The 14,787-nt window shown below is 41.9% G+C and overlaps 1 protein-coding gene across 1 annotated transcript in view; it reads left to right on the plus strand.

Moving 5' to 3' along the window:
* The first annotated feature begins 468 nt into the window (after nucleotides 1–468).
* The window catches only part of CPLX1 (complexin 1), an 83,236-nt gene continuing 68,917 nt past the window's right edge, over nucleotides 469–14,787 (plus strand). Inside the window, exon 1 of the mRNA XM_062018813.1 lies at nucleotides 469–499. Coding sequence (XP_061874797.1) covers nucleotides 469–499 — 31 coding nt within the window. The remainder of the gene's footprint in view (nucleotides 500–14,787) is intronic.

Genomic DNA, 14,787 nt, shown 5'->3' on the forward strand with positions numbered 1-14,787 from the left:
CTGGCGGAGCTGCCATTTCGGATCCAGCCCTCCGAAAATAGGGGCTGACGAGGAAACTGGAAAGTTCAAACATTTAACGCCTTCCAGCTTGTCTGCAGGAGATGAGCCGGGAGGCACACCACAAATGCTCCTCCAGCCTCACTCCCGGCCACCTACGGGAATGTCCTGTCCGCTTACCTCCTCTTCCTCCCCCTGATTTCCTCGTGCCAGCATGCAGCTCTGCTTGTCAAGGTGCCTTATCCTGTAAAGCCCTGGTAAGCAGGGACTGGGGTTTTGGAAACTTGCTTGCACTCAGACAAGGGAGGAGAGCAGTAGGAAGGGAGCTTAGAAGGACTAGATATCATCCTTTTCTCCTCCTATAGACACCATTCCTCTTTTGTTTGTGCATCTTTGCAGGCTGCCCTCCAAGGGTTCCCAGTCTCTGTGCATGTGAGGTGTGACGGTGGGCAACACCTCTAAGCCATCACCATGGATTTTGTTATGAAACAAGCTCTAGGAGGTAAGTGCAGTTGTCATGTGAAGGGCTTGCATGCCCCCCAGTCATGCCGTCTCCCCCTGCCCCTTGTCCCAGCCCCTTTGCACTTGGCAAGAGAGAGGATGGACAAACTTTGAGCCTTTGGTGAGATCTACTGCTGGAAGAGCTATTGGGGACCCGGAAGAGCATGTCAATCATTGATTCATGATCCCAGAGCCAAGTTTTGGAAGAATATGAGCAGGAGAGGCCAGCAACAGAGACCAAAGCTCCGTGTTGGAGGAGAGACCTCCCACACAAGGTGTGGAGGCCCTGGGTTATGCCTGATACCAGCAACCAGCTGGTTGCATATCCTACTCTACAGTGCTTAAGTCTTGCTTTGCTTCTTGCTGTGCCACTGAGGCGGGAATTACAAAGGCTGCACACAGATTTAGCCAAAATAAACCCAAAGAAAGTAGCATTTTGTGTATGTATATGAGCCCCCTTTTCATCTTTTTCCACTGAAGTTGGCCAGACTTCAATAAAAAAATGGGAAGCGTGGAAATTTTTGTACTTGATATTTGGAGAGTTATTTTTAGTAAGAATATTGCTGCAATAAGCCAGGAAGAAGTAACAAAATTTTCCCCACACCCTACCTGAGTTTGAGGCCAACCTTTTATATGGCTTCAATGTATTTCGTTCCATATGTGATGAATTGTTTTAACCTAACTGTGATAGATAAAAAAGGCAGCAGTGTGTGTAGGAGAAACTGAACACAGCGCAGAAGTATTTGAGAATAAGATTCCTTTGTTCTGCCACAGTTATGCAGTGTGTCTGGGCTGCTTGGCCTGAACATTGTCAAACAAGGCTGTCACTGCAGTGATGCTGAATGATGGCTGCTGATGGGAACTGGAATAGGTGGCATCAGAGGAAGCTGATGAAGTGCTTTGGACCATTTTCTTTTGTATTGTTTCTCATGCATGCATTTTCCATTAATTTCCCTTTGGAGAAACTATAGAGTTGTGGAACTGGGAGAATGTTTCATGCATGACGTTTTTGATGTCATGTGCAGCTTTAGCATTTACTGAAGTATGCTCTCCCATAGCATGGAAACATGATTTTCACCTTTGAAAGTAGAGGAAGTGTGTTTTGGATTTTCTTTCACCAAAAGATGAAAATTCTCACAGCTAAGAATAGAACAAGCAACCCAAGTTTTAGTTAGGATATTTTGAATGAGAGGATGAAACTGGAGAGGAAAGGATCTAATTTAACTGCAAGACATGAAGATACCTATGTGAGAATATAACAGTTTGCATAGTGGCAGTGTTACATTTCATTACCCTTAAATGTGTGTTTTTGAGAAATAATTTTGAGAAGAGCAGATTTTGCAGTGTTATAAATAAGATTGTTTAAATGAACAAGTATACCTGCAAACTGGAGATATAGCCACTGCATCTGGAAATCCATGCATCCACTAAAGGGAAATAACTGCTTAGAGACTGCAGTTAAAGGTAGGGGGAGGAGGGTTGCAGCAAAGGAGTAACAGTTGAGATGCATGCCTTTTCCTGCAGCATAGCTAACCTGAGTTGGAAGCTGTTTCTGCCTTGTGCTTTAACAGCACTGACCCTGGGCAGACATTCATTCTAACATCATGTTGCATGCCAGGGTCAGAATTTACATTATAATAGGAGTTGCTGAGAAGGCATATTCAAAAAGCATCTTTTGGTGAAACCTGAATTTCTGATTTAAAGATGCTGCCCAGGGCATCAGCTTTGCTGCCAGCTGACAATGTATTAGCAAAATGTGTCTGCAACTTGCACACTTACTCAATAAAGGGAAAGCCTCTGCAGAGAAGTAAAATCCAGGAAATGTTAATTCATTAAGCAGAGACCTATTTTTAATTCAAAAGTAGTTTTAAAGAGGAAAAACAAGATCTCTCCAGGGCAAATATAACATGGATAATAAAGCTTGTTTTGATACTTAATTCCCACTGGAGTTAAAGCCCAAGCTGATGCAAGCTTGCAGTCTGGCCATACTGGTGCAACAAGCCAAGGACGAAAGGTTACCTTTTTTTTTTTCCCCCTTTATTATGGCACCAGAGCCATTTTTGTCTGCCAGTTCTGACATCCAGAGGGAAATGCTTAAACTGAGCAAAGCACCAAACCTGGGGTGGGTGACAGGCTTGCTTTAGCTAGGATATGCAGTGTGATATGTTGGTAAGCTAGTGAGAAAGCTCCCACTTTCAGGGAGATCTTCCACTGGATTTCATGGCTCTTTGGTTTTAGTTTACTATGGCTTTAGTTTTAATGTGGGGAATTGAGACCTCCGAATTAATTTTGCTATCTATTCCCTTGGGATTTTATGAATGAGGAAAAAATTCTTATTCTGTCCTTGAAATCTCTTCTCTTACTCCTGTAAGAAAGAAAAATATTGCAATTTTGTGAGAAAGGTTCCCTCCAGTTTAGAGAGAATCAGACTTGCTATAGATATTGCTCACAGCTATAATAGCTACATTAGCTTAACCCTTTTACTGTCTCAGTTGGGGACACCTCACAAAGGCCAAGAGTCAATTGAGCTTCCTTGTCTGAACGTTATGGGTATGACATTCTCTCTTCCGAGCATCGGTCACTTAGGCCAGAGCTAAGAGCGTAGATTTGAAAACAGTTTGCTTTTGTCTGTTTCCTGCTGTAGAGGGCTCTGAACTACAAAAGGACTTTGGGTCCAGATTTTGTCATACTGAAGTGATCAGAGAAGGTTCTGGAAGGAAAATATTATTGCTTTCCCATCTCCTCACTGACCTTTTTGAGAAAGAGGAGACACAAACATAGGATAATTAACAATAAACAGTAGCTTTAGCAGAACACTCCTTTGAAAGTTTCCCCATAGCCTTTTAGGCAATCTTTGAAGACATTTCCTTTGTCGCTAGTGACACAGGACAATAAGATTTGTTTTTCCTTGGTTTGGAGGTTTGTCAGTCGGAGGCAAAGAAGGCAGCGAGGTGTTTTGAAAGGTAAATGAGCTAAGTTAGCAAGCAAGGAAAGAGAATTATGTTGTGTAGAGTTGCTTTGTTTGGAAGTCTCTGACTAGGGAATTTAGGTTCTGTTTGGCTGGTTATTATATTGCTGAAGTAGAACGTGTCTTTTCCCCGATGTACCGTTAAAGGGGTTTGCAGAAGCGTGCTTTTTCTGTGCAATCGAAGGTGCATCTAGCAGTGGGATTTTGATGCTAGTGTTGGCAACAAAGTCTTAACCTGACAGTTGGTAAGCTTGAAACATGTCTTTGCAAATCCCTGGCCTCTTCAAGGTAAAATTCTTGACCCTTTCATTAGCAGAGGAGACTATGGTCCAGGAAAAGCAGAGCAAAATAGTGTCTTATTTGGCCATTTTTCTTCTGTGACTTTTTGTGCTCCTCAGACCTTCCAGCACACTGTGTGAAAATTCATTTATTGTTTGTCAGTGACAGGAGATGTAAAGATGAAATGCAGTCATGATGCTGATTAGCTGTGTAAGACAAGAAGACCCCGAGAGGAAACTTAGAGGCTTAAAACTGCTGTTTCTTCCACAGAAAGACACAGCAAAGGGATATTTTATACCTTTGACTTTGCCACACCAACAGACATTGACATAAGTGTGTAGCCAGGGTGACTGGTCACTTTGGTGTTCTATGACAGTTCACTGAATGAGTATAACCAGAGTGATTCAGTGACTGTATTTTACATTCAGTGAACTCTTTACCAAGCCAGGTCAGAGCTCTGGAGCACTGTTGTAATGAGCAAGGTGTATGACTTCCTCAAAAAAATCTGGAACTGGAGGACCTGAAATAGTCTCTGGAGGAATTTAGCATAGTGTTTTTCACTGAGGATTATTTATTTCTTTATAAGTTTGTGTGAAAGCAAAGCATGCATTAATACCTGACTCCCACGTCATAGTATACTGTTTCAGTTCCTCTGACACTGATGGCTTGAACAAACAAGGAAGCTGCATTGAGGTAGAAGGCAGTGAACTTTATCAAGCTGTGCTGGCCATCATTACTGTAAGATTTGAGGACCACTGGTCTTAGGCATTTTCATATGAAAAAAATACAAGGGGAAAGCCCATGGAAGGTGAAGAGGATTTGTCTGGGGTGGGATCATGATGTACTTGAAGAGAGAGGTTTCTTACAGCAGAAGGTAGCATTGTGCAGACCAGAATGCTGTGAATATATGGATATACAGAACATACAGTAGCTCTAACTGTATTATATAGTCTTGTGCAGAGTCCTTTTTACTGTTCTCCATTATTTGACATGAATAGGAGAGAGGTCTATCTGGAAAGCCTGCCTTAAAACATGCCTGCTCATAATGTCAAACTTTGAATAAATCATATAAGTCCTTTCATATATATGTGAACGGTATGGTCTAAATTTCTTCTTTATGCTACCAGTACCCTTTGAATTCATTGTGCATTGCAAGCCACATCAGGAGGAGGGATATTTTAAGATTTTTGCATAGATATTTACTGAGCTGTATTACAGTCATGATTTTCTGATTTACTGGCAGCAGGTTAGAGTGAGGACTGGTGCTTGGCATTCACTTCTGTATCTGTCAAGATTCAGTGGAGACTTGCTTTGGTTTATAAGGATTTTTAAAATACTGTAGACAGAAGACAGTTGCCGTCTGGAATATGCCAGTGGAGGCAGACTGCTTACTTCATGTTGCTTGCTGGCAGCTTTGGTTCAGGTAAATATTCCACAAAATACAGTCCAGAGGGAGTCCCCTTGTTCTTGAAGGTAGGCAGAGATTTAAACTGCTCTGAAGATAATGGGATTTAAGTCACCATATATGAGCTCTGAAAACGTAGACCCTCGGCTAAGCTTACATTAGGGGAGATATGAGTGTGTGTGTATACTGGATATGCCTGACTGGAAATCATTCTAGTGTTTTAACAACATCTTAGCGCTGGCTTTCTGTGTTGCTTAGGAAGTGTACGTTTTGCTGCTGCATTTGCCTCACTTTACTTGCTTGTGATATAAGTCCTTGATTTTCCTTGGAGAAGTCAGTGAGACTGAGTGTAGTTAGAGGCAATACAGACCTATCCAGGATGGAGCAGATAGTGAAAGAAGATAGCCTTTTCCTTGTCCAATGCAGCCTCCTGTTTCTCACATTTGCACTTTGCTGCTGAGCCTGGTCCTGCTCTGGGACCTCATGCATCAGCTTAGATTACTCCACTGCATATATTAATATGTGAAGTCCTGGAGCAGGGCAGAAACTGTAGTGCAGAACTGCAAAGTTGTACAAGAGGTGCTGATATTCACTTCTGGGGTCATTATGGTCTTTCATTTTGCAGCCAAGTGCTTCCAAATTACAAAGACTGGAGGATGTGACAGGAGGGCTTCAGCCAACCATGGCATGTATTAGATGTTAGAGGTTCATCTACCTTTGTTGTCAGATTACTTCTGCCTACATTGTGTGCAATTTAAAAGGGATGTTAAAGTACTTGAATTCATCCTGTGAGAAGTCGCAATGACATATAGTTTGTCTATTTTAGGAGGCTAAGGAGCAGCCCCATTGCTCTCTATAGCTTCCTGAGGAGGGCAAGTGGAGAGGGTGGTGCTGAGCTCTTCTCATTGGGATCCAGGGACAAGACATGTGGGAATGGTTCAAAGCTGTGTCAGAAGAGGTTCAGATGACATTAGGAAACATTTCTGTACCAAGAGATGAAGAAGTCAAACCCTGAAATAGGCTTCCTTGGGTTGATGGCCCACGCCTGTCAGCATTTTGAGGCATTTGGACAATGCCCTTAATAACGTGCTTTAACTTCTGGTCAGCCTGGAGATGATCAGGGAATTGGACTAGATGATTGTTGTAGATCATTTCCATTGAACTATACCATTCTATAATAGTCTATAATTTTTATGTGATAGTATAAGATGAATTCTGCAGACAGTTTGTACTATGTTTGTGGGTTTGATCTTCTAGATTCTTTTCTCTTTGATGATATGAGTGTGTTTGTATTAATGACATTTTGAAGATGCAGAGGTAGTGTTGATACGTGATGGATAAATTTTTCACAATAAATCATTTTTTGTGTACTGGCAGCAGAGAGATTTTCTTCTAGAAATTGGATTGAGTGCAATCATGATGTCTGTTGCTGAGACAAGGATAGGAAAGAAAGTCCCATATAGGTGCCTCAGTTCTTCCAGAAGAACAAAACAAATATAGGTTCTATAGCTGTTCAAGGCTGATTAATCTATACTAGCCTTGCATCTTGTTTATTTATTTGATGCCAGATCCTCCAATGGAAAACTAGGGCTCAGTTTGCTCTGTAAGAACTCCCATTAAACATAAGGAACAAGATGTCTTCCAAGAAAGCAAATAGTTGACTCTAAAGATGATAATGGTGAAATAACTAAATATTCATTTCAGCTGAGATAGAGCTAATTTTCTTCTTGATAGCTAGTACGGTGCTGAGTTTTGGATTTAATATGAGAATAATATTGGTAACACACTGATGTTTTAGTTGCTTCTAAGTAGCCCTTATCTGGAGTGAAGGACTTTTTAGTTTCCCATGCCCTGCCAGCGAGGAGATACCCAAGAGGCTAAGAGGCAGCATAGCCAGGACATTTCACCCGACTAACCAAAGGGCTATTCCATACCACAGACCATCACGCCCAGTACGTAAACTGGGAGGCGTTGGTGGGGAGGGACATATCACTGCTCAGGCATCGGTCATTGGGTGCTGAGCAATTGCATTGTGCAGCATTTGTCTTTCTTGGGTTTTATTTCTCTCTTTTTAATCATCCTTTTCATTACTCAATTATGGTATTTTATTTTATTTCAAGTTATTAAACTGTTTTTATCCCAACCCATGAGTTTTACTTTTAATTTCAGTTCTCCACTCCTTCCCACTGTAGAGGGAGAAGTGAACAAGTAGCTCATTTAGTTGCCAGCTGGGATGAAACCAGGATAAACTACAAAGACTGTTAGATAATTTATTCCAAAGCAGGAGGAGGAAAACAGGCCAGTTTTTTACTCCTGTGCCTTCTTGAAAAGCTTTCATTTTATGTTTGTTTGCTTCTGTTTAGTCTGTTGCTATTAGAAGCATACAAATAATGTCATTTGTATCTGCTGGGATCTCACATTTACTGGGATATGGCGACGTCCATCCTGCCATTTTATTCCTAAAAACTGGATCTCCTGCACAGGTCCTCTGACCTTATTTCATTTAATGGCAAAACCAGCCTTCAGAAGAATCTGAATTATCTTCTTCCTTTTCTCAAGAACTTCCTCTGCTGAGTTGCCCCACACAACATCATCAATGTATTGCAGGTGTTCAGGGGCCTCGCCCTTCTCCAGCATGGCCTGGATCAGTCCATGGCAGATGGTGGGGCTGTGTTTCCACTGCTGGGGCAGTCAATTCCAGGTGTACTGAACTCTTCTCCAGGTGAAAGCGAAGTGAGACATGCACTCTACTGCCAAAGGAATTGAGAAGAATGTGTTGTTGATGTCGGTGATGGAATACCATTTAGCTGCCTTGGACTCCAGTTCATATTGGAGTTCCAGCATGTCTGGCACAGCTGCGCTCAGCGGCGGCGTGACTTCATTCAGGCCATGATAGTCCACTGTCATCCTTCACTCTCCACTAGACTTTCACACTGGCCACATGGAGCTGTTAAAGGGTGAGTGAGTTTTGCTGATCACCCCTTGGCTCTCCAGTTGGCGAATCAACTTATGAATGGGAATCACTGACTCTCTGCTGGTGCGATATTGCCACTGCTGCACTGTTGTGGTCGCAATTGGCACCTGTTGTTCTTTGACCATCAGCAGCCCCACAACAGAAGGGTCCTCTGAGGGGCCGGCCATGCTGGACAGTTGTTCAATTTCCTCTGTCTCCACTGCAGCCACACCAAAGGCCCACTGGTACACTTTTGAGTCCTTAAAATACCCCCTTTTGAGGTAGTCTATGCCCAGGATACACGGAGCTTCTGGGCCTGTCACAATGGAGTGTTTGTGCCACTCATTCCCAGTTAAACTCACTTCAGCTTCTAACAAGGTTAGCTGTTGAGATCCCTCTGTCACTCCAGAAATACAAATGGATTCTGTACCTTTACAGCTTGGTGGCATCAGAGTGCATTGTGCTCCGGTGTCCACTAAAGCCTTGTACTCTTGTGGGTTTGATGTGCCGGGCCATCGGATCCACACCGTCCAATAAACTCGATTGTCCCTCTCCTCCACCTGGCTGGAGGCAGGGCCTCCCTAGTACTGGCCATGGCAGTCATTGGATACTTTTTGTAGAAAAGAGCTAGAAGTCCCCTCGAGGGGATCAGAATTGAGATCAACCCTTCTATTCTGTCTAGGGGGCTGCTCACTAGAAACTGGAGCAGCATCTTTCCAGGAAAAATTTCTTCTTGTAACTGTTTTTCCCCGTAACTGCTGTGCCCGTGCCCTTAAGGCCGAAGTAGGTTGCCCATGCCACTTCTTCATGTTCTCTCCCTGATCCTGCGGGTAAGACCACAAAGCATCTCGTGGTGTCTGCCCTCTATATTCCCTCTCTTGAACAGAGGGACATCTACTAATAGCTGAAGTATGGACTCGGGCAGGTGGAGTGTGGGACGTATCTTCTTTGAATTGGTGGAACTCTTGTGACATTTTATCTACAGCTGAAACAACAGCCTGTAGGGAGGAAAACAGACTTCCTTCATATTGACAAAGCTGAACACCCATTTCTCCCACTGTTTTCCCCTCGCCTTCTTTCCAGGAGATGACTGCCAATGAATAAGATGATGGTGCACTTTGCAGAAATCTTCGCAGTAGCGCATATGAGAAATTATTGGCCAACACCATTTAAGCATATAAATCAACATTGTGACCAGCAGCTTTTTAACTAATATAAGAAATGTACACAAGAAATTTGTTTCAGCCCACTCTGTCTTATTTCAACCCTGCAGGCCCCACATTGGGCACCAAATAATGTTGTGGTTTTGTCCAGACGGGGACAAAGAGCCACGAGGGTGCTCACTCACTCCTCCCCCTCCTGCAGAGCAGGGAGGGGTACCGGAGGAAAAGGGAAAAACCTGCATAGGTTGAAATAAGAATGGTTTAATAGAACAAAAATAAGAAGAAACAAGTTCTGGAAAAAACAGTTCTAACAGTAAATGAGGGGATAAACAAAGGAATGGGGTGTGCTGCAGTTGCTCACCACCCAGGACCAGACATGACCGCTCCCGACCGGCCCCGACCGGCAGCCGAACCCGTGGTTCTGCAGCACCACCCCTGACCAACTCCCTCCCTACATGTACTGGGCATGACGTCAGGATGGTATCAAATACCTGTTGGCCAACCTGGGTCAGCTGTCCATGCTGTACCCCTTCCTACTGCCTCATCAAAGTTAACCCTATCCTAGCCCAAACCAGGACAGTGCTGAATTTTTGGCATGTGTTACATATGGGAAAAGCTATCTTCAGGAGCAGATTTTGAGCTGGGCAGGAGAGTAGTGTATGATACATTACAGTTATTCAGACATTCATGAGGTTCAACAAGGACAAGTGCAGAGTCCTGCACCTGGGAAGGAGCAACCCCATGCACCAGTACAGGCTGGGGGTGACCTGTAGGAGATCAGCTCCATGGAGAGGGACCTGGGAGTTCTGGTGGACAGCAAACTAAACATGAGCCAGCAAAGTGCCCACATACCAAAGAGGCCAATGGCATCCTGGGATACATTAATAAGAGTGTGGCTAGCAGGTCAAGGGAGGTTCTGCTCCTCCTGTAACTCTGATCTGGTAAGGCTGCATCAGGAGTACAGTGTCAGCTCTGGGCTCTCCAGTTCAAAAGCGATAGGGAGCGTCTAGAGAGTCCAGCACAGGGCCACCAAGGTGATCTGAGAGCTGGAACATCTTAACCTTTCCTTGTGAGGAAAGGCTGCAAGACCAGAGGCTGTTTAGCCTGCAGAAGACTGAGAGAGTACCTTATTAACACTTACAAATACCTGAAGTGTGGATGTAAGGAGGATGGGTTGAGTTTTTTTTTTCTGTAGTGCCCCAGTGATAGGACAAGTTGTAATGGGTTTAAGCTAGAACACAGGAAGTTCCACTCTAACATGAAGAAAACCTATTTACTATGAGGGAGCACTGACTCAGGCTATACAGGCAGATTGTGGAGTTTCTTTCTCTGAAAATTTTCCAAACCTGCCAGAACATTTTTGTATACACCCTGATGGCAGTGAAGCTGCTTTAGCTGGGGTTTAGACTAGATGATCGGAAGAGGTCTCTTCAAACCACTACTATTCTGGGATTCTGTGGTTTTGTATTTAACTGGATTTGTCATTCAAAACAAACAATACTCTGCCATTTTATAGGCTGTTCAAAGTAATAGAAGAATTTAAAAGTCTGTGAAGGTCATTATGTGGAGAACTTTGTGACTTTTGCGTCTGTAGATACCAAAGACTCAAAGCAAATGGACAGAACACCTGGGGGATGTATGATTCACAGTGACAATGATAAGTGAAGGCTAATAGAATAAAATTATGAACTATGCTGATTGTAAAGATAAGGGGTCTGATTGCAGTGCACTAAAATCTCTAGTATTTTTCCGGGAAATCACTCACTTCAAAGGTGGAATTAAAAGATCTTACGCAAGGCAGACTCTGCTGGGTAATTTGTATACTAGCTGTCCATTTTTGTAACTAGGATATATAGTATTTAGAAAATCTTACCAAAAGCTGTTGTGTGCTGCCTTTTACATGCTAGCTTTGGCTATCATTTTTTGCAAAGAGGCAGGCAGATTTCTACCTATGTCCTGCACCACTGAAGTAGTGTGAGGGGTATTTTTAAGGTCTTAAATGGCTGAGCAAAGAAACACAGACTTTCTGATCCTAAGTAAGCAGCTCACACTGTTTTTATGGCCAGTGTCATACATCATCTGCTCACAGTAGGGCCTTTTTACTGTTCTGGATCCAATATGCCAGAAACATGTGTAAGAGGGCAGGTTTACATTGGATCAAACCAATGGCCTACCTCTTTCAGTGTCCTATCTCCAGGACTGGCTAAAGGTAGATATTTTATAAAAGTGAAAGTACAGGGCAAAGCAATACTTTTCCTAACATTCTGTCATTGATCTCATTCTCTATTTTTAGTCCCAGAGGTTCTCGGGCTATAAATAGATGTGCTGCATTTCGTGATCCTCAGTGGAATTATCCTCTGTGAGCTTGTCCAGCCTGTACTTCGTTGAACCTGCGGCACCTTTATCTGTCTACAGTACTTCGTGCATGTATTCCACCAGTCTGCCACCAGTTGCATGAAAATCTATTTCTTTCTGATGATTTTGAATCTTGTTATTTGTACCTTCATTTGCTCTCACAGATGATTTTTTAGAATTTTAGTCTATGGGATGGGGGAAATGCATTATGTTTTCCTGCAGTGAGGAGGGCCGTTGTTTTCCATGACTCTACACTTAAAGGAATTCTTAGGAGAGACATGATTCCCAGTGCACCTCTCAAGCACTCAATAAATTGTTGCTGAAAATGGTTGCATAATCAAAAGTGGAAATCATATCCTCACTGACAAATTCTACATTGTCTTGTAGCAGCCTGAGAAGACTTGTGAAAGGAACAAGGTAATCTTGGGAGGGATCGTACTGTTGTGCAATTGGAGCGGAGTTTACAAAGTAGTCTTTGTAGAAAAAGGACCCTGGAAAGCATTAGCCGTGATCCTGAGCAGCAACTGAATTTGACAGTCAAGAACACAATCTCTATTGTTTTCTAACTATGCAGGAGAAGGCTCAGACTTCATAAATAAATGGAATTGATGTTTGTCTACTTGCCAGAAATGTTTATATTTCTTCAAAGATATCTCTAAATAATCAGCAGATCAGCTAAGTAGCAATAGAAAATGCCATCTGACCTAAGCAAATAATTAGCTTTTTGATGTAAGAGAGAAGAAGCAGCATAACTAGGAATGAAGAGTTCAGAAGGTTCCATCACTTGTCAATTCTCTGCCCATGGTCTGCTGGCAATGTGAAGAATTTAGAAAGTTAAGCTTGCAGCAAAGAGGATAAATTTGGAAAAATTAGAATAGGGCTTACTCATCTGTTATTTCCCTGGCTTTCCCAGCTAGTTTGACCTGATTTTTTGTATGTCTAAGCCTGGCTTGAGATAGGAACCCAGATCACACCCTTATGTGTGTGAGTAGAAAGTAGGTGTTTGAAGAAAAGAAGAAAACAAGAGAAGATATATTAGCTATCTCCATCTTTTTTTGTCTTCAGAGGAAATTTACAGTTACTTCTTTGTCATTTTAAACTCTTATTGCTGCTGTTATTATCGTTGTTGCTTCTACAGTTTTTAAAGTTGATCTAGGGAAATTATATCCAATAAATAACAGGAGAAAAAGAATCTGCTGTTGTGCTGGTAACAGTCAGGTAAATCAAATGATTGAGACTAAAGGAGGAAAGTGTTTATGAAAGAACAAAAAATGAGCAGTTGCATCTTTCCTCTGCAGTGATTTGTGTGAGAGCCATATGTATGATACAAATTGCTTTGGCCTGAATGGGTGCTTGTCCTTTGTATGGATAGCTTAGGTTAACTGAAATTTATTTTCCTTCCCTACCCAATGCCTCAGTGCAGAGAAACTGTGTGTTAACTTTCCTGAGAGCTAATGCATAGTTAATAGTTCATAATATACATTCATAGTTTTGCAACCTTCTCTAATATTTAAGGTAGTAGCTGAGAAATATTTGGACTTATTCTCAGAAAAAGAGGATGGTGTAACACAACACCTCATCTTACCCACTGCTTCAATTGGTAAAAGCAGATCCATGATGATGCACAAGCATTGATATGGAATGTGGCTGACCACAAGACCTAAATAAGTTCCAAGTGACTCTCCAGTTGGTGAAATTATAGCTTAAGCTGCTAAACATCTCCATGGGATGGGAATTCAGACTTGTTCTCTTCTCCAACCCAATATAACAATTTTAGTGCAAGATATTTGTAAAGCATTCTGTATAAGGATGAGGTTTAAGATGTTCCAAGGTTTGACTTTTTTTTCCTGAGCTAGATGAAAGAATGATTGTGATGTTAAAAGTGGAAACTTTGTCTATAAGTATAATGTACATGTACTTTTTGTTTTCCCCTGCATTTTGTGCAAGTTATAGAACTGTCTTCTGTTGCCTTTCTTTAGCCAAGATATTTTAGAAAGGGTTTCCCAGAATAGTAGTACATCCAGCTATTTGGAACAGAAATATTTCATTGTATATGAGTTCCATGGAGTTAAATTCACAAGATATGAGACACATGAGAAGATGTTGGAAAGCGAAGTGTAGTTAATTAGAAGTGCTAGCATGCTTCTTTGGGGTATGCACAGATGGTGTTTGCCTATAATTGCCAAACTGTTGGAGAGTGTCAGGAGGACTGTGTTGTCTGTGCCTTTTGAATTGGTATTCTCCCGCAGTGAAAATCCCATTAATGATACATTATTCTGCAAGCCATAGTGTCCTGACCAAAGGCTTGTGTTTGTGAGTACTAATGTCACAGCCAAAAAGTAATTTTTGTGGAGAATAATACTAATGTGGCTTCTGGTTCTTTTACAGCATAGAAATTCCAGCTTTTGCCTTAATGTTTTGCCTGTGTGTATGAGATCTGCCCTGATACTATTAGCAGTGCTCTTTTTACACACTTCGCTCATCTGAGTAGCTTTGATGTAAAACTATGAGTTTCTCTCTCACATTTGATGGGATGCCTTGATTGTGTTAGTTTACAACTGAATTACCAGAGTAAACATGAGTTAGATTTGATGTTCAACAAGAGTGAGTGAGATCATGAAGAGGATAAGAAATTTGAGGAAACAAGTATTCAATTTTTCATGGCTTCTTTTCACACTATGAGTGTAAAAGCTACACACACTATGTATATAGCTTTTCATGTGTTATCCCTGATGAAATTTTACACATGCAGAAGATTAAAATCCTTTTCTGATATTTAGACAGTGAACTTCCTCATAAGTCACTGTGGTGAGGGAATAATATCCTATAGGAAGGCAAGGGATAAAATAGTAAGAGAAAAAAGAAATATTGCTTTCTGCTTTTCACTTTTTCCTTGTAAATAACCTGTCTTAAAGTGCTCCTGAAATCAAGAAGATGGGGAATGGATGACTTGGAAGCTTTAGTTGTTATTACAGGCACACAGCAAACTGGCATTTATGACATAACCAACAATTCAGAATTTCCTTAGCACTCAAGAAAAGGCTTTGTGAATCTTTCTTTGTACTTCTGTGGCATTTGTCTTTTCATCTCTGAGCATAGTTGTCATCTGAGTCATGTGCTACATTCATTGTCAGGTGGGGTGTCATAGCAATGACAGCACAATTGC

Source organism: Colius striatus, chromosome Z (genome assembly GCF_028858725.1).
Source record: "Colius striatus isolate bColStr4 chromosome Z, bColStr4.1.hap1, whole genome shotgun sequence".
Classification (NCBI taxonomy): Eukaryota; Metazoa; Chordata; class Aves; order Coliiformes; family Coliidae; genus Colius; species Colius striatus.